Source organism: Thunnus thynnus, chromosome 17, assembly GCF_963924715.1.
Source record: "Thunnus thynnus chromosome 17, fThuThy2.1, whole genome shotgun sequence".
Classification (NCBI taxonomy): domain Eukaryota; kingdom Metazoa; phylum Chordata; class Actinopteri; order Scombriformes; family Scombridae; genus Thunnus; species Thunnus thynnus.
Window position 1 is genome coordinate 17823875 of NC_089533.1, and position 18833 is coordinate 17842707.

Here is an 18833-nt window from a genome sequence, read left to right on the forward strand (position 1 = left end):
ATTTCCCCCAGAAATAACCAAGGGGAGTGGAACAGACTCGGTGTCTCCTCTCCTCAGTCCGTGAGTGGGCCCGTAGCATTACTCTCCAAGAAGGAAGTAGCGCTGCTGGCCTTGCTAATGTAACCCCGAGAGGTGAGCTCTATACGCCGGTCCCAAGCAGGGCAGCACAAACAGCAGGAGACAGTGCTAACACTAAGTAGATATGAAGCGTTCTCACTCCGGTCAGTGTGTGGGTGCAAGGCATTATTCCTGTGTGAGGTCATAATGCCACCCACTGCATCACCATTTCCCACGGAGACGCGCTGAACTGGCTGCTCTGAGAAATAACGGTACCAGTGAGCACAATGAGATACAGATCTGCTTTTGAGTGTTGCTATGTCGGGCAGGATGTGTGTTTTCAGATAGCACCGTCTGCAGCTGAATACAGCCTCCTGCTATCTGCTTCTCTGACAGAGAGAAGAGATGCAGGGGCACCAGCAGAGCAAACACTTTCTTCATTCAGCTATCCAGTCATTATGGTGCTGCTGACTTTCCGCAAGTCTAAGCCAGCTTCAGCAAGGGTCTGTCTACGCTCCTTGATGCAGCTTGGGCCACACCAACCTGGATACGGCTTTCAGGCTGCTGCCACCCAGTCCACCGAGTGAGGAATCAAGAGGGCTACAAGGGCATCTTCCGGGGCGGCACACCGGGACAGCCTCTCTCCATGTGGCCCAGCACTCTCAGGAAGGATACTAGTCCTGCCACTGGTGACTTCGTTTTCACTGGCTCCTTCCAGGACACTTTGACACACTGCCAGATGTCCAAAGAGAGGAGGCAAAACAAAGGTGTGTTGAGCCAGATTAGTTGGTCTGTAAAATCCCCCATGGAGCCAGCTGACCGGTTTTGGTGGGATGGCTGGGGAGGGGCAAAGGGACCCCAACACGCTCCACCGCCATGGCCATAATCTTTGGAAAATTGTGGTGAACTGAAGTTGGCGTTGAATTTCTGAAGGTCAGTGAATTTGCTGAGACAGATGAGAGGTTGTCATCATCATCCATCAGAGAAGCCACACGAGTCTCAGCTGAGGCGGCAGTGGCGGTGGAGGGCCTGATGAAGTGGTGCAGGGTGGTGGATGCATCATGTGGCTCTCTGCGTGATCCTGTCCAAGGCACTCGAAGCAGAAGTGATGCCCGTCGGCGGCGGTGATGGGACCAGGGCACAACAGGCAGGAATGAGCTTGTAGCGACTACTTCATCCTTGGAGAGGTAAGATCAGTGAGCTGATTTCGCTGTTGCTAAAGAAAAGAGGATAGTGAGCAGCAGTGAGATGCTGCTTATATAATGTGCGAGACTCATGTAATCGGTAGGTGCCTCCGTAGGTGGCTACGTACATGCAAATTTCAGTGGGCGATTGTGTGTGTGTGTGTGATTGGAAGAGAGTATTACTCATAGAGTTCAGTTGTAGGCGGAGCCTATGTGAGATAGAACAATGTGTATGAGATTCTTTCTTGTTCTGAGTAAAGATCTGTGTTTTAGTTCTTCTTTAGAGGCATGTCATGTAAGAGATGTTCATACAGCACTGTATATGCAACCAGAACTCAATGTTTACCAGAAAAAAATCTGTAGGCCTCTTACTCTGCTTTCCATTAGTTTGTTATTTATTGGGGTTATGTTGTTCATACTTTTTACAAATTTATTTGCATATTTTATGTGATAACTTCACATTATTATGGCAAGAGGGACAAATAAAGTACTGATTCCAAGAAGTGGACTCCAGACTGAAGTGGAGTGATGAGGTTTATGTTGGAGTTTGCTGTTTTTCCTTCCCTTAATTTGTTAATTTAATGAATTCATCTTACTAGGGTTGCAACTAACAGTTATTTTAATTATTGAACAATCTGCCAATTACTTTCTTGATTAATCAATTTGTCCACAAAATGTCAGAAAATGGTGAAATAATTTCTTAGAGCCCAAGGCGATTGTCCGATCAACAATCCAAAATCTTAATATATTCAGTTTACAAGCATATATGACTCATATAACTTTTAAATCCTCATATTTTAGAAGCTGTAAATAGCAAATGTTTGGCATTTTTCCTTTAAAAATGACCAGAATGATTATTTAATTATCAAAATAGTTGTAATTTTCAGTTTATTGAGTAATTGATTAACTGACTGTTTGTTGCTTCTGTACATTTTACAGTGCTTCTGTAGATTTTCCTCTAAATTGGGCTTACCTTTATTAAAATATGAGACAATTGATTCCCCTCCTTAATTACTTTATTGCTTGTTTGTGTGAAAAATTGAGATGAACATCAATTGTCAATAGTGCCTGCTATGAAGATGAAGATGATCATTCAAGCTGATCGAGAGTAATAAAAAAGTAATGAAGATTTGAATGACAATGTTCACTCATTGATGATCAAAGTGTTGCTCATCTATTTCTCTTGCCATACTTATTTTCTTTTAAACTTATATTGTGACAACAGAAAGTTACAGAAAGAGCTGAATATTCAACAGACTGCTTCTCTCTCTTATAGCTCTAGATAAGATTAGATAAGATAATATGAAACAAATCTTTATTTATCAGGTAAAGCTCGTCTCAGCATTGCAATTCCTCACATTTAATTCAACACATTTAATGTTGGGAGCTGCTCAGTAAAACCACAGCCTTCTACTGTAGCCACTGGGCAGTTTGTGGCTCAGTGGTGCCTCAATAGTAGTTATAGAGAGAAAGTAGTTCTTCCGTACTTGTGAGGCTGTTTGGTTGTGACTTGTCCCTGGTTTATATGGACACACCGATGGGGTCAAGCAAGGACCTAGTGGGAGGGGGGCTTGGCATAAGAGGATGGGAGGGTATAGGGGTGTTAGACAGGGAGACACTCTCAGGCGGCCTGCTGGGCATGGTGCCCTGCTTCCCTATTGCCGGCCTCTTGGCACTTAGACTGGCAGCAGCATGCTGTGACTCCATCCCAGCAACAGCATCACAGATTTGGGCTGTCTGCCATGGTGTCCCCAGCCAATCGGGGCACACACAGTGCCAGATCACTCCAGAGGTAGCCAATAGTAAGTCTGGATGTGCTTAGTTTCATCCCTCCCAGATGTGAATTCCTTTAAACCCACAAGGTACACAAATGCAGACACAAACACGCAGCTCTAACTCAAAGACAGAGTGTGCACACATTTACAGAGTCTCTGCGTATGGATGGAAAGGAGAAGAGATAAAAAAAAGAGTCTCTGTTTGTGTTTTCAAGTGAATGTACCTCTGTATACTCTTCAGTAAGTCCAGTTCAGACCTGTCAGCATCTTCAAATTACTACACATCTAGTTTTTCACATAGGGGTGGCAAGTCACCACTGCTGCATTTAAATCTTTGTCTCCCTCTTGTGGACAATCTGAATAATGCAGGGGGTGTTGTTATTGTGAAAGGGTATACTGTAGTATCAAGTATATCACTGAGGAATAAATACAGTTTTATTGCAGTATATATAATTTGTTTTATTGGAATCCATGAGGAAAATCGTGACAAACATTGTTGTTCATATTTGAATCTTTATTTTCTAAATGCAAGAAAAGATCTAGTGATAGAATATTTGTTTGTGACATTGACATTTGAATTTCAAAGTCAGAATTTACAGCTTCATTTATATTTATATTTATATTTTGTTGTTGTTTCCTTCTTTCTTACACACATGAATTATTAATATACATGCCACACCAACTATAAAACTGAAACATAAAAAGAAATCAATATAGTATCAACAAATTCTATATACTGAAATGAGAGAAAAAAACAACAAAATGAAAATGAGTTCACCAGAACTTTTCTGGCCATGTGCTGTCAAAAGTCCACATTGAGATCATAAAATTGGAGTTGTCCTGTGGTTGTCATCATTTAGTCTAAAAGGAAGAAAAAAAAACAGGGAATGTGTCAGGATCTGGTGAAAGTTTTGTCTTGTATAAAAGTATATTAAAAAAAAAAGTTCAGTTCAAACTACTGAAAAATATTAATATTGATAAAGTTTAGAATAATGACAATAGTAAACATTGCAGAGATAACAAAACCATACAAGTGAGATTACATACTGTACAGTGAGATTACCTTAAAATATCAAAAGTACTTCAGCTCCTGTATCTCACCTTGATCATTGTAGCCAAGACACCATAGACCATGGAGATGAGGAAAAACAGGAGGAACATGAAAGCCATATACCAGCTTTCCACTCCTAAGTCCTGGTTAACATCAGCATGCATGATGTCATCTAAGAAACCACAGTTCTCCAAGATTTCTGTGACAGAATTAAAATGAGATCTGTCAGTGTTGTTACTGACTCACAAATGTGTGAAATAGGTGGTTAGGTATGTGAAAAATGAATGTGCAAGAAAGATGTGGATCTGTGGACTAACTGGCACCTGGTTTAGATATATTCAGGGCTAGAGTGATGGTTGTATGTGTCACCCTGCAGGTGTGGACCGCCCCGGACAACCAGTTGGATTGGGACAGACGAAGGCGACTTCGGACGCTGAACTTTCCGTCTGGGCCTCTGTGGGGTTCGCTGGTGTTGTAGTCTAACAGCTTCTTGGTGTCATCAAGGAACCAAGTGATGTTAATGGAAGCAGGACTGAAGCCGAACACCAGGCACACAAGTTCACCAGAGCCCTCGACCAAGGTGGCTGAAGGTTGGGTGGGTGTCACAGTGGCTGGAGAATAAAGTTATACATGGTCATGGAGGAAGAAAAATCATGGAATACTTATAAAGTAGGAGAGTAAGAAAAAAATCTTCTTGGAATTTGAAAAAAACAACTGCTTTTTAGTAACACTAAACCGGGAAGAATTACAGACTCTTAAGATGTTTTTAACAACACTAGTGGACTGCAATTTTGCTGAATGTTAAGTCTCTGCTCACCAAACACATCCGTTATAGTGCTTTTAAAAGGCATTTCAGATGACTCATGTCTGACAACACAAGAATAGGTCGATTCCTGGTCCTTGGTTTTAGATGTGTTTAGTCTGCTGCTCATTGAAAAACTGCTCCCTGTATTTAATTTCCATAGAGGGCTGTTAGTGTACTGAGTTGATGGAAGTCTATGGCCATCCTTCTCCCAGTTCACTATGATGTTAGATGGGAAAAATCCAGAAACTAGGCAAACCAGTGCGAGGATGTCTGACGTAGACAGCTCAGAGACAGTAGGTTGTATTATTTTCACTGTTGGTGGATGTAGCTCTTGAGAAACACAAAGAGAAGACAACAATAAATATTTCTATTTTGGCTCTTTCAATCTCATCATTTAGTCACATTCAGCATCATAGAGAATATAATTTTTAGCTGTTGAGTTTCTCATGCAATCTTGTCTTCTTAAAATATGCTGAACTCTAGAAATTCAGAAACAGCACTAATGAATTGTAAAGAATCAACTTCATGCATTTTACATATAACAATACCTCTGCTTTTGCTGATATGGTCCTCGTAGCCCTGGTTGGAACATTTGTGCTTTCCCTCACAAGACACTTGTTTATATGTGTGCCAATCCTCTGCTGACACATTGAGGAAACTCTGCAAAGTTTCTGTCCCATTCCTGTGACTCACTGGTGGCTCCATATACACATTCGAAGAATATTTTTTCCCACCTACTTTCCAGGTGATGGAGAAATCATTAAGACGAGGGCCAACCAGAAGACAGGTGATAGTCACCTTTCCCTTGTTCTGAAGCTGCTGGACTGGTGGTCCCCAAATATACACACCAACTATCTGGTATGATGGTGGAGTTACTGAAAAAAGACATTAAAGGGGGAGAAATGCAATCATCAAGTAATGAGTAAAGAGAAACATATGTCTCAGATTCTTTAAAGGATGATTCAGAAATAGTGTGAATGTATTCATTTGACAATTAATGCATCTATATGATTATGGAATATGTTTTAATTTTACCTGAGCAGAGGCTGATGGTCTTGCTGACATTTTTATTCAGAGACCCGTCAGACATTTCACAAGTGAAGCCCTTCCCTGTCTTCCACTCTGTTTTGGAGACGCGTAGTTGACTGGTTACTGCTACACGTCCATCTGCAGCCACACTGGTGTCAGTAGTTGATGGAGCTTTTTGCTGAGACTCAGAAAGCCATTTAATTTGAGGGTTGAATCCCCATCCAGAGCATACGAGTGTCTGTGATCCTGACTCTTCACTGGGAAGTAGAAGGAGCTCCACTGATGGATCCACTGAATGAGAGATGGATCAATGCATCACTGAGTCAATCTATGACAGATTCATAAAGTGTAAAACAACATCATATCAGCTGTCATTAAGAGAAAGAAGAATAATTCCCCTCACCAGAAATATTGCCAATGGCTCTTGACTGGGTTTTGGCGCTGGAGATGCCGAGATTCACTGTGCAGGTGAAACCTCCGGTATTATACCAGTTGTTTTGGGGGACAGTGAAGTATTTACTGATTGAATGAGGGCCTGGGGCTTCAGGAAGATCAACAAACTGTTTATCAGAGATGTCAACATTGTCGGCCTGAAAAGTGACGTAGACATCACTGGAGGAGAGTTGTGTGATGTAACATTCAAGCACAGTTCTGTTGCCTTTCAGTATATCTGGGAGAAATCTCCTGATCTCCACTGATGGATGTGTAACTGGAGGCCCTGGAGGATAATAACAAGAAACAAAGCAAATGTTCTCTTTTAGATCCTTCACTCTCAAAACACACCTGATTTATATTTTGTCTAGTCCTCTTACCTGTAACATTTATGATCTTCTCAGCGGATGAGAAGCATGTATGTTCAGCTTTACATTTTAGAAGCTTCATCGTTTTCCACTGACTTACGGAAACTGTCAGACTGCTGATTATATGAGTTGAGTTTGTGGCCTGCTTCACTTGGTCACTGGGCAGAGGTTTGTTATCTATCAGCCAGGTCAAGTTGGCATCAAAGGCAGTTTGGGCCTCACAAGTTGCTGTCACCTCAGTTGCTGCCATGATTACTGTCTTGAAGCTGGGGATCTTCACATGAATGGAGGGAGGGTTGCTTGAATGAGCTGAAAATGTGAAGTACACAAAAGAAAAAAATCATAAATCGAGACCAAATCATGTTTAAACTACTTCATCATGAAAAACAATTTTTATATATTAAGATTATATTGACATTATACTTGAAATCCAGTTAAAATCATTTTTTGACAGTAGGATGAGGTAATCATTATCCACCTAATTTTACCTGCACTGATGCCCTTTCGAACTCAATTGATTATGGATTATGTTTGAATTAATTTTACCTGAACAGAAGCTGATGGTCTTGCTGACATTTTTATTCAGAGACCCGTCAGACACTTCACAAGTGAAGCCCTTCCCTGTCTTCCACTCTGTTTTGGAGACGCGTAGTTGACTGGTTACTGCTACACGTCCATCTGCAGCCACACTGGTGTCAGTAGTTGATGGAGCTTTTTGCTGAGACTCAGAAAGCCATTTAATTTGAGGGTTGAATCCCCATCCAGAGCATACCAGTGTCTGTGATCCTGACTCTTCACTGCGAAGTAGAAGGAGCTCCACTGATGGATCCACTGAATGAGAGATGGATCAATGCATCACTGAGTCAATCTATTACAGATTCATAAAGTGTAAAACAACATCATATCAGCTGTCATTAAGAGAAAGAAGAATAAATCCCCTCACCAGAAATATTGTCAATGGCTCTTGACTGGGTTTTGGCGCTGGAGATGCCGAGATTCACTGTGCAGGTGAAACCTCCGGTATTATACCAGTTGTTTTGGGGGACAGTGAAGTATTTACTGATTGAATGAGGGCCTGGGGCTTCAGGAAGATCAACAAACTGTTTATCAGAGATGTCAACATTGTCGGCCTGAAAAGTGACGTAGACATCACTGGAGGAGAGTTGTGTGATGTAACATTCAAGCACAGTTCTGTTGCCTTTCAGTATATCTGGGAGAAATCTCCTGATCTCCACTGATGGATGTGTAACTGGAGGCCCTGGAGGATAATAACAAGAAACAAAGCAAATGTTCTCTTTTAGATCCTTCACTCTCAAAACACACCTGATTTATATTTTGTCTAGTCCTCTTACCTGTAACATTTATGGTCTTCTCAGCGGATGAGAAGCATGTATGTTCAGCTTTACATTTTAGAAGCTTCATTGTTTTCCACTGACTTACGGAAACTGTCAGACTGCTGATTATATGAGTTGAGTTTGTGGCCTGCTTCACTTGGTCACTGGGCAGAGGTTTGTCATCTATCAGCCAGGTCAAGTTGGCATCAAAGGCAGTTTGGGCCTCACAAGTTGCTGTCACCTCAGTTGCTGCCATGATTACTGTCTTGAAGCTGGGGATCTTCACATGAATGGAAGGAGGGTTGCTTGAATGAGCTGAAAATGTGAAGTACAGAAAAGAAAAAAATCATAAATCGAGACCAAATCATGTTTAAACTACTTCATCATGAAAAACTATTTTTATGTATTAAGATTATATTGACATTATACTTGAAATCCAGTTAAAATAATTTTTTGACAGTAGGATGAGGTAATCATTATCCACCTAATTTTACCTGCACTGATGCCCTTTCGAACTCAATTGATTATGGATTATGTTTGAATTAATTTTACCTGAGCAAAGGCTGATGGTCTTGCTGACATTTTTATTCAGAGACCCGTCAGACACTTCACAAGTGAAGCCCTTCCCTGTCTTCCACTCTGTTTTGGGGACGCGTAGTTGACTGGTTACTGCTACACGTCCATCTGCAGCCACACTGGTGTCAGTAGTTGATGGAGCTTTTTGCTGAGACTCAGAAAGCCATTTAATTTGAGGGTTGAATCCCCATCCAGAGCATACCAGTGTCTGTGATCCTGACTCTTCACTGGGAAGTAGAAGGAGCTCCACTGATGGATCCACTGAATGAGAGATGGATCAATGCATCACTGAGTCAATCTATTACAGATTCATAAAGTGTAAAACAACATCATATCAGCTGTCATTAAGAGAAAGAAGAATAAATCCCCTCACCAGAAATATTGTCAATGGCTCTTGACTGGGTTTTGGCGCTGGAGATGCCGAGATTCACTGTGCAGGTGAAACCTCCGGTATTATACCAGTTGTTTTGGGGGACAGTGAAGTATTTACTGATTGAATGAGGGCCTGGGGCTTCATGAAGATCAACAAACTGTTTATCAGAGATGTCAACATTGTCGGCCTGAAAAGTGACGTAGACATCACTGGAGGAGAGTTGTGTGATGTAACATTCAAGCACAGTTCTGTTGCCTTTCAGTATATCTGGGAGAAATCTCCTGATCTCCACTGATGGATGTGTAACTGGAGGCCCTGGAGGATAATAACAAGAAACAAAGCAAATGTTCTCTTTTAGATCCTTCACTCTCAAAACACACCTGATTTATATTTTGTCTAGTCCTCTTACCTGGAACATTTATGGTCTTCTCAGCGGATGAGAAGCATGTATGTTCAGCTTTACATTTTAGAAGCTTCATTGTTTTCCACTGACTTACGGAAACTGTCAGACTGCTGATTATATGAGTTGAGTTTGTGGCCTGCTTCACTTGGTCACTGGGCAGAGGTTTGTCATCTATCAGCCAGGTCAAGTTGGCATCAAAGGCAGTTTGGGCCTCACAAGTTGCTGTCACCTCAGTTGCTGCCATGATTACTGTCTTGAAGCTGGGGATCTTCACATGAATGGAAGGAGGGGTGCTTGAATGAGCTGAAAATGTGAAGTACAGAAAAGAAAAAAATCATAAATCGAGACCAAATCATGTTTAAACTACTTCATCATGAAAAACTATTTTTATGTATTAAGATTATATTGACATTATACTTGAAATCCAGTTAAAATAATTTTTTGACAGTAGGATGAGGTAATCATTATCCACCTAATTTTACCTGCACTGATGCCCTTTCGAACTCAATTGATTATGGATTATGTTTGAATTAATTTTACCTGAGCAAAGGCTGATGGTCTTGCTGACATTTTTATTCAGAGACCCGTCAGACACTTCACAAGTGAAGCCCTTCCCTGTCTTCCACTCTGTTTTGGGGACGTGTAGTTGACTGGTTACTGCTACACGTCCATCTGCAGCCACACTGGTGTCAGTAGTTGATGGAGCTTTTTGCTGAGACTCAGAAAGCCATTTAATTTGAGGGTTGAATCCCCATCCAGAGCATACGAGTGTCTGTGATCCTGACTCTTCACTGGGAAGTAGAAGGAGCTCCACTGATGGATCCACTGAATGAGAGATGGATCAATGCATCACTGAGTCAATCTATTACAGATTCATAAAGTGTAAAACAACATCATATCAGCTGTCATTAAGAGAAAGAAGAATAAATCCCCTCACCAGAAATATTGTCAATGGCTCTTGACTGGGTTTTGGCGCTGGAGATGCCGAGATTCACTGTGCAGGTGAAACCTCCGGTATTATACCAGTTGTTTTGGGGGACAGTGAAGTATTTACTGATTGAATGAGGGCCTGGTGCTTCAGGAAGATCAACAAACTGTTTATCAGAGATGTCAACATTGTCGGCCTGAAAAGTGACGTAGACATCACTGGAGGAGAGTTGTGTGATGTAACATTCAAGCACAGTTCTGTTGCCTTTCAGTATATCTGGGAGAAATCTCCTGATCTCCACTGATGGATGTGTAACTGGAGGCCCTGGAGGATAATAACAAGAAACAAAGCAAATGTTCTCTTTTAGATCCTTCACTCTCAAAACACACCTGATTTATATTTTGTCTAGTCCTCTTACCTGTAACATTTATGGTCTTCTCAGCGGATGAGAAGCATGTATGTTCAGCTTTACATTTTAGAAGCTTCATTGTTTTCCACTGACTTACGGAAACTGTCAGACTGCTGATTATATGAGTTGAGTTTGTGGCCTGCTTCACTTGGTCACTGGGCAGAGGTTTTTCATCTATCAGCCAGGTCAAGTTGGCATCAAAGGCAGTTTGGGCCTCACAAGTTGCTGTCACCTCAGTTGCTGCCATGATTACTGTCTTGAAGCTGGGGATCTTCACATGAATGGAAGGAGGGTTGCTTGAATGAGCTGAAAATGTGAAGTACAGAAAAGAAAAAAATCATAAATCGAGACCAAATCATGTTTAAACTACTTCATCATGAAAAACTATTTTTATGTATTAAGATTATATTGACATTATACTTGAAATCCAGTTAAAATAATTTTTTGACAGTAGGATGAGGTAATCATTATCCACCTAATTTTACCTGCACTGATGCCCTTTCGAACTCAATTGATTATGGATTATGTTTGAATTAATTTTACCTGAGCAAAGGCTGATGGTCTTGCTGACATTTTTATTCAGAGACCCGTCAGACACTTCACAAGTGAAGCCCTTCCCTGTCTTCCACTCTGTTTTGGGGACGCGTAGTTGACTGGTTACTGCTACACGTCCATCTGCAGCCACACTGGTGTCAGTAGTTGATGGAGCTTTTTGCTGAGACTCAGAAAGCCATTTAATTTGAGGGTTGAATCCCCATCCAGAGCATACCAGTGTCTGTGATCCTGACTCTTCACTGGGAAGTAGAAGGAGCTCCACTGATGGATCCACTGAATGAGAGATGGATCAATGCATCACTGAGTCAATCTATTACAGATTCATAAAGTGTAAAACAACATCATATCAGCTGTCATTAAGAGAAAGAAGAATAAATCCCCTCACCAGAAATATTGTCAATGGCTCTTGACTGGGTTTTGGCGCTGGAGATGCCGAGATTCACTGTGCAGGTGAAACCTCCGGTATTATACCAGTTGTTTTGGGGGACAGTGAAGTATTTACTGATTGAATGAGGGCCTGGGGCTTCAGGAAGATCAACAAACTGTTTATCAGAGATGTCAACATTGTCGGCCTGAAAAGTGACGTAGACATCACTGGAGGAGAGTTGTGTGATGTAACATTCAAGCACAGTTCTGTTGCCTTTCAGTATATCTGGGAGAAATCTCCTGATCTCCACTGATGGATGTGTAACTGGAGGCCCTGGAGGATAATAACAAGAAACAAAGCAAATGTTCTCTTTTAGATCCTTCACTCTCAAAACACACCTGATTTATATTTTGTCTAGTCCTCTTACCTGTAACATTTATGGTCTTCTCAGCGGATGAGAAGCATGTATGTTCAGCTTTACATTTTAGAAGCTTCATTGTTTTCCACTGACTTACGGAAACTGTCAGACTGCTGATTATATGAGTTGAGTTTGTGGCCTGCTTCACTTGGTCACTGGGCAGAGGTTTGTCATCTATCAGCCAGGTCAAGTTGGCATCAAAGGCAGTTTGGGCCTCACAAGTTGCTGTCACCTCAGTTGCTGCCATGATTACTGTCTTGAAGCTGGGGATCTTCACATGAATGGAAGGAGGGTTGCTTGAATGAGCTGAAAATGTGAAGTACAGAAAAGAAAAAAATCATAAATCGAGACCAAATCATGTTTAAACTACTTCAACATGAAAAACTATTTTTATGTATTAAGATTATATTGACATTATACTTGAAATCCAGTTAAAATAATTTTTTGACAGTAGGATGAGGTAATCATTATCCACCTAATTTTACCTGCACTGATGCCCTTTCGAACTCAATTGATTATGGATTATGTTTGAATTAATTTTACCTGAGCAGAAGCTGATGGTCTTTCTGACATTTTTATTCAGAGACCCGTCAGACACTTCACAAGTGAAGCCCTTCCCTGTCTTCCACTCTGTTTTGGGGACGCGTAGTTGACTGGTTACTGCTACACGTCCATCTGCAGCCACACTGGTGTCAGTAGTTGATGGAGCTTTTTGCTGAGACTCAGAAAGCCATTTAATTTGAGGGTTGAATCCCCATCCAGAGCATACGAGTGTCTGTGATCCTGACTCTTCACTGGGAAGTAGAAGGAGCTCCACTGATGGATCCACTGAATGAGAGATGGATCAATGCATCACTGAGTCAATCTATTACAGATTCATAAAGTGTAAAACAACATCATATCAGCTGTCATTAAGAGAAAGAAGAATAAATCCCCTCACCAGAAATATTGTCAATGGCTCTTGACGGGATTTTGTCGCTGGAGATGCCGAGATTCACTGTGCAGGTGAAACCTCCGGTATTATACCAGTTGTTTTGGGGGACAGTGAAGTATTTACTGATTGAATGAGGGCCTGGGGCTTCAGGAAGATCAACAAACTGTTTATCAGAGATGTCAACATTGTCGGCCTGAAAAGTGACGTAGACATCACTGGAGGAGAGTTGTGTGATGTAACATTCAAGCACAGTTCTGTTGCCTTTCAGTATATCTGGGAGAAATCTCCTGATCTCCACTGATGGATGTGTAACTGGAGGCCCTGGAGGATAATAACAAGAAACAAAGCAAATGTTCTCTTTTAGATCCTTCACTCTCAAAACACACCTGATTTATATTTTGTCTAGTCCTCTTACCTGTAACATTTATGGTCTTCTCAGCGGATGAGAAGCATGTATGTTCAGCTTTACATTTTAGAAGCTTCATTGTTTTCCACTGACTTACGGAAACTGTCAGACTGCTGATTATATGAGTTGAGTTTGTGGCCTGCTTCACTTGGTCACTGGGCAGAGGTTTGTCATCTATCAGCCAGGTCAAGTTGGCATCAAAGGCAGTTTGGGCCTCACAAGTTGCTGTCACCTCAGTTGCTGCCATGATTACTGTCTTGAAGCTGGGGATCTTCACATGAATGGAAGGAGGGTTGCTTGAATGAGCTGAAAATGTGAAGTACAGAAAAGAAAAAAATCATAAATCGAGACCAAATCATGTTTAAACTACTTCAACATGAAAAACTATTTTTATGTATTAAGATTATATTGACATTATACTTGAAATCCAGTTAAAATAATTTTTTGACAGTAGGATGAGGTAATCATTATCCACCTAATTTTACCTGCACTGATGCCCTTTCGAACTCAATTGATTATGGATTATGTTTGAATTAATTTTACCTGAGCAGAAGCTGATGGTCTTTCTGACATTTTTATTCAGAGACCCGTCAGACACTTCACAAGTGAAGCCCTTCCCTGTCTTCCACTCTGTTTTGGGGACGCGTAGTTGACTGGTTACTGCTACACGTCCATCTGCAGCCACACTGGTGTCAGTAGTTGATGGAGCTTTTTGCTGAGACTCAGAAAGCCATTTAATTTGAGGGTTGAATCCCCATCCAGAGCATACGAGTGTCTGTGATCCTGACTCTTCACTGGGAAGTAGAAGGAGCTCCACTGATGGATCCACTGAATGAGAGATGGATCAATGCATCACTGAGTCAATCTATTACAGATTCATAAAGTGTAAAACAACATCATATCAGCTGTCATTAAGAGAAAGAAGAATAAATCCCCTCACCAGAAATATTGTCAATGGCTCTTGACGGGATTTTGTCGCTGGAGATGCCGAGATTCACTGTGCAGGTGAAACCTCCGGTATTATACCAGTTGTTTTGGGGGACAGTGAAGTATTTACTGATTGAATGAGGGCCTGGGGCTTCAGGAAGATCAACAAACTGTTTATCAGAGATGTCAACATTGTCGGCCTGAAAAGTGACGTAGACATCACTGGAGGAGAGTTGTGTGATGTAACATTCAAGCACAGTTCTGTTGCCTTTCAGTATATCTGGGAGAAATCTCCTGATCTCCACTGATGGATGTGTAACTGGAGGCCCTGGAGGATAATAACAGGAAACAAAGCAAATGTTCTCTTTTACATCCTTCACTCTCAAAACACACCTGATTTATATTTTGTCTAGTCCTCTTACCTGGAACATTTATGGTCTTCTCAGCGGATGAGAAGCATGTATGTTCAGCTTTACATTTTAGAAGCTTCATTGTTTTCCACTGACTTACGGAAACTGTCAGACTGCTGATTATATGAGTTGAGTTTGTGGCCTGCTTCACTTGGTCACTGGGCAGAGGTTTGTCATCTATCAGCCAGGTCAAGTTGGCATCAAAGGCAGTTTGGGCCTCACAAGTTGCTGTCACCTCAGTTGCTGCCATGATTACTGTCTTGAAGCTGGGGATCTTCACATGAATGGAAGGAGGGTTGCTTGAATGAGCTGAAAATGTGAAGTACAGAAAAGAAAAAAATCATAAATCGAGACCAAATCATGTTTGAACTACTTCATCATGAAAAACTATTTTTATGTATTAAGATTATATTGACATTATACTTGAAATCCAGTTAAAATAATTTTTTGACAGTAGGATGAGGTAATCATTATCCACCTAATTTTACCTGCACTGATGCCCTTTCGAACTCAATTGATTATGGATTATGTTTGAATTAATTTTACCTGAGCAGAAGCTGATGGTCTTTCTGACATTTTTATTCAGAGACCCGTCAGACACTTCACAAGTGAAGCCCTTCCCTGTCTTCCACTCTGTTTTGGGGACGCGTAGTTGACTGGTTATTGCTACACGTCCATCTGCAGCCACACTGGTGTCAGTAGTTGATGGAGCTTTTTGCTGAGACTCAGAAAGCCATTTAATTTGAGGGTTGAATCCCCATCCAGAGCATACCAGTGTCTGTGATCCTGACTCTTCACTGGGAAGTAGAAGGAGCTCCACTGATGGATCCACTGAATGAGAGATGGATCAATGCATCACTGAGTCAATCTATTACAGATTCATAAAGTGTAAAACAACATCATATCAGCTGTCATTAAGAGAAAGAAGAATAAATCCCCTCACCAGAAATATTGTCAATGGCTCTTGACTGGGTTTTGGCGCTGGAGATGCCGAGATTCACTGTGCAGGTGAAACCTCCGGTATTATACCAGTTGTTTTGGGGGACAGTGAAGTATTTACTGATTGAATGAGGGCCTGGGGCTTCAGGAAGATCAACAAACTGTTTATCAGAGATGTCAACATTGTCGGCCTGAAAAGTGACGTAGACATCACTGGAGGAGAGTTGTGTGATGTAACATTCAAGCACAGTTCTGTTGCCTTTCAGTATATCTGGGAGAAATCTCCTGATCTCCACTGATGGACGTGTAACTGGAGGCCCTGGAGGATAATAACAAGAAACAAAGCAAATGTTCTCTTTTACATCCTTCACTCTCAAAACACACCTGATTTATATTTTGTCTAGTCCTCTTACCTGGAACATTTATGGTCTTCTCAGCGGATGAGAAGCATGTATGTTCAGCTTTACATTTTAGAAGCTTCATTGTTTTCCACTGACTTACGGAAACTGTCAGACTGCTGATTATATGAGTTGAGTTTGTGGCCTGCTTCACTTGGTCACTGGGCAGAGGTTTGTCATCCATCAGCCAGGTCAAGCTTGCATCAAAGACAGTGTGGACCTCACAAGTTGCTGTCACCTCAGTTGCTGCCATGATTACTGTCTTGAAGCTGGGAAGCTTCACATGAATAGAAGGAGGAGCTCTTCCGTATACTGCCAGAAAAAAAATGTGTTTGGCCAAAATGTTAATCTCATTGAATTTAGTTTATTACATTTTTGAAATTAAAACTATATGTCAGCAATTTTCATATTGTGCTGTGAAAATAGCTGTACATACTTACTTTCACAAATACTTATGGATTTTGTAAAGTCTTTGTCGTTGTGCCTAGAATTGCATGAAAAATTTGAGCCTTTTTCCCACTCTGACTTATTCGGCTCAATCTCACTGCTTAAACTGAAGGTCTCCTCTCCCACACTCTGCAGCTTCCTTTGGGTTGGCCCAGTGTTTAAGGGTCGGTTGTCCTGTTGCCACGTCACACTCAGTGCGTCTGGAAAGAACTCACTCATGGTGCAAACAAGTTTGACTGCTGAGGTCCTGAATTCGCCTTCCCAAACAGGGTATAATGTGATGTTTGGAGAGACAATTTGTGCTGAAATAGAAAAGAGATTATTATTTATTTTCATGTATTATTCCACATTGTTGGATATTTTTAAAATTTTTAGCTGATTTGATCTCTTTAATTATACATACCTTCAGATTGTAGTCACAATTCTGAGTGTAATATCTTTGTATTTAGGCTAGATGGCAGAGTTGTACGTTTACAGTGTTTGGTATCTTAAAGTCAGGTGGAGATAAGGCTGGAAGTCTGTTGTGCATATGTTGCAGCATGACAGGGCAGAGTGATTAGGGTTAGCAGCAGGCGGAAGCATTGAGTAACACCCAGGTCCCAAAAAAGTGCCAAATACAGAAGTGAAACGCGGCACAGAGCAACGATGCATCACACACACCAGGTGTGAGGTGTGGTTATGCCAGTAAGAGAAACACATTGCACATTTAAATGTCTCATATCAGTTTACATATCTTCACATCACATAGCTTTTACATGGCTCCTTGTGACTTTGCTTAAGGTTTTAGTTCTCGAATCTATTAATAATAGACTCGAGAACTAAATCCCAATTTGCATATTGGGTTGAACATGGTCTGCTGATTCCAGGTGCTGGGGAGGTGACAAGCATAACTGATAAATGTACACAATAAAAAATAGTAAAAAAAAACAACTGAAGAAATAATACTGTTATGAGTATTATGTAATGAATGTTTAAAAGTAAAACTAGAGATAATAAGAACATTTTCTTAAGAGAGACAAAAGTTGGAGGAACAACATCAATGGTTATCTTCACTTAAACATTTATTTTCAAAAAGACAAAGACATTGTGATTAAATTGGAAAAAAGGACAATTGAGATTACTTACATGATACTTTAAGATTGTAAGAAACAATGCAAGAAAACATGTTTTTTTTTGGTTTTTTTTTACAGAAAGTTCACCTCATTTCATTTGACCTGAAAAGAAAAGAAAGAAATATGTATCAGTAACACTGCATCAAAACGATCACATACTTACTACTTGTCACCATTTAAATGTGTAGTTATTGCAAATATATTATATGACTAATGTATGTATACTCTAGTTAAAATAAAGCTGCATCATTAAATATCATAAACATGAATCCTCAATCTGGCCTGAGCTCTTTATAGGGATGTTCTTCACATTTTATGGAAGACATTTACAGCTGGAATCTAAATATTTATTTTGGATTTCATATGCATCATTGGGTCTACTTTTTTAGAAAATTATTGTTAAATGAGGCATTGCACCATTTATTTCCCTGACGATTTGAAAAATAAATGCATCAACACATGGCACAAACAAAATGTTACAACTGGCTTCTGTTGTAGTTTGCTGCACTTATTTTTTTTGTTTAATTAACTAATGAGAAAACAACTATTTGGGGATAGAATTTAACACACAAGAAAAATAAAACCTGCAAGACATAGTGCAATTTAGTATAAAAGCCCCCAAATCTGAAATAAACATCGTCACTGAGGGGCTCGCGATGTTAAATCTTCGTTGAAGTATGACTCAAAATACCACTAGTTACTACACAGTTGATTCAGTCTATATATAGTCTGTAAACTCTTAATGCTTTACAAATGTGATTTTTATTTTAAGTTTGTAATGCTTGAATGCATTAAAGTGTTCAGGCGTTGCTGTTATTGTATCCAACCCCTGTAAATGAATACATGACCAATAATTGAGATTTTGCTTTTTAGAATTATTCCAAGAATCTAAAATGTAATGTAATAAAAGAGTGATGTAGTAGGTAAAGAGTATTAATAATAATAAATATTTATTACATCAACAAGATGTTGTCAAACATTCATAATGATTTATGACATTTAGGTGTAGTTGGTAGTTGTGATGTGATAACATTACAATGACTATTACATTTTTAAAATGACAACAAAAGGTGGCTTCTATCAACCCATCTGAGTTATTTCCATAAAATTATTTACCCAGTTGTCTTTCTCTTGTTGAGTTAAATCTGTGCACAACTCTAACATATAAACTCATAATTACCTTGAAAGCAGTGGTT

At 40.3% G+C, this 18833-nt stretch overlaps 1 protein-coding gene across 2 annotated transcripts; it reads right to left on the reverse strand.

Annotated features, from left to right (window-relative positions):
- Positions 1-3474: 3474 nt before the first annotated feature.
- On the reverse strand, positions 3475-17735 carry ighd (immunoglobulin heavy constant delta). Of its 2 annotated transcripts, XM_067616560.1 has the most exons (32): positions 17651-17667; positions 16929-17043; positions 16519-16827; positions 16094-16390; positions 15685-15999; positions 15288-15572; positions 14754-15050; positions 14345-14659; positions 13948-14232; positions 13414-13710; positions 13005-13319; positions 12608-12892; positions 12074-12370; positions 11665-11979; positions 11268-11552; positions 10734-11030; positions 10325-10639; positions 9928-10212; positions 9394-9690; positions 8985-9299; positions 8588-8872; positions 8054-8350; positions 7645-7959; positions 7248-7532; positions 6714-7010; positions 6305-6619; positions 5908-6192; positions 5421-5747; positions 4885-5202; positions 4391-4678; positions 4118-4266; positions 3475-3877 (listed from the first exon to the last, which is right to left on the reverse strand). In XM_067616560.1, exons 3-32 carry the CDS (start codon positions 16742-16744, stop codon positions 3869-3871), a joined length of 8493 nt encoding a protein of 2830 aa, XP_067472661.1. In that variant the 5' UTR covers positions 16745-16827; positions 16929-17043; positions 17651-17667; the 3' UTR covers positions 3475-3868. The 2 variants fall into 2 exon arrangements, with proteins under 2 accessions (XP_067472661.1, XP_067472660.1); XM_067616559.1 differs by having other exon boundaries at positions 16929-17735.
- Positions 17736-18833: the final 1098 nt, after the last annotated feature.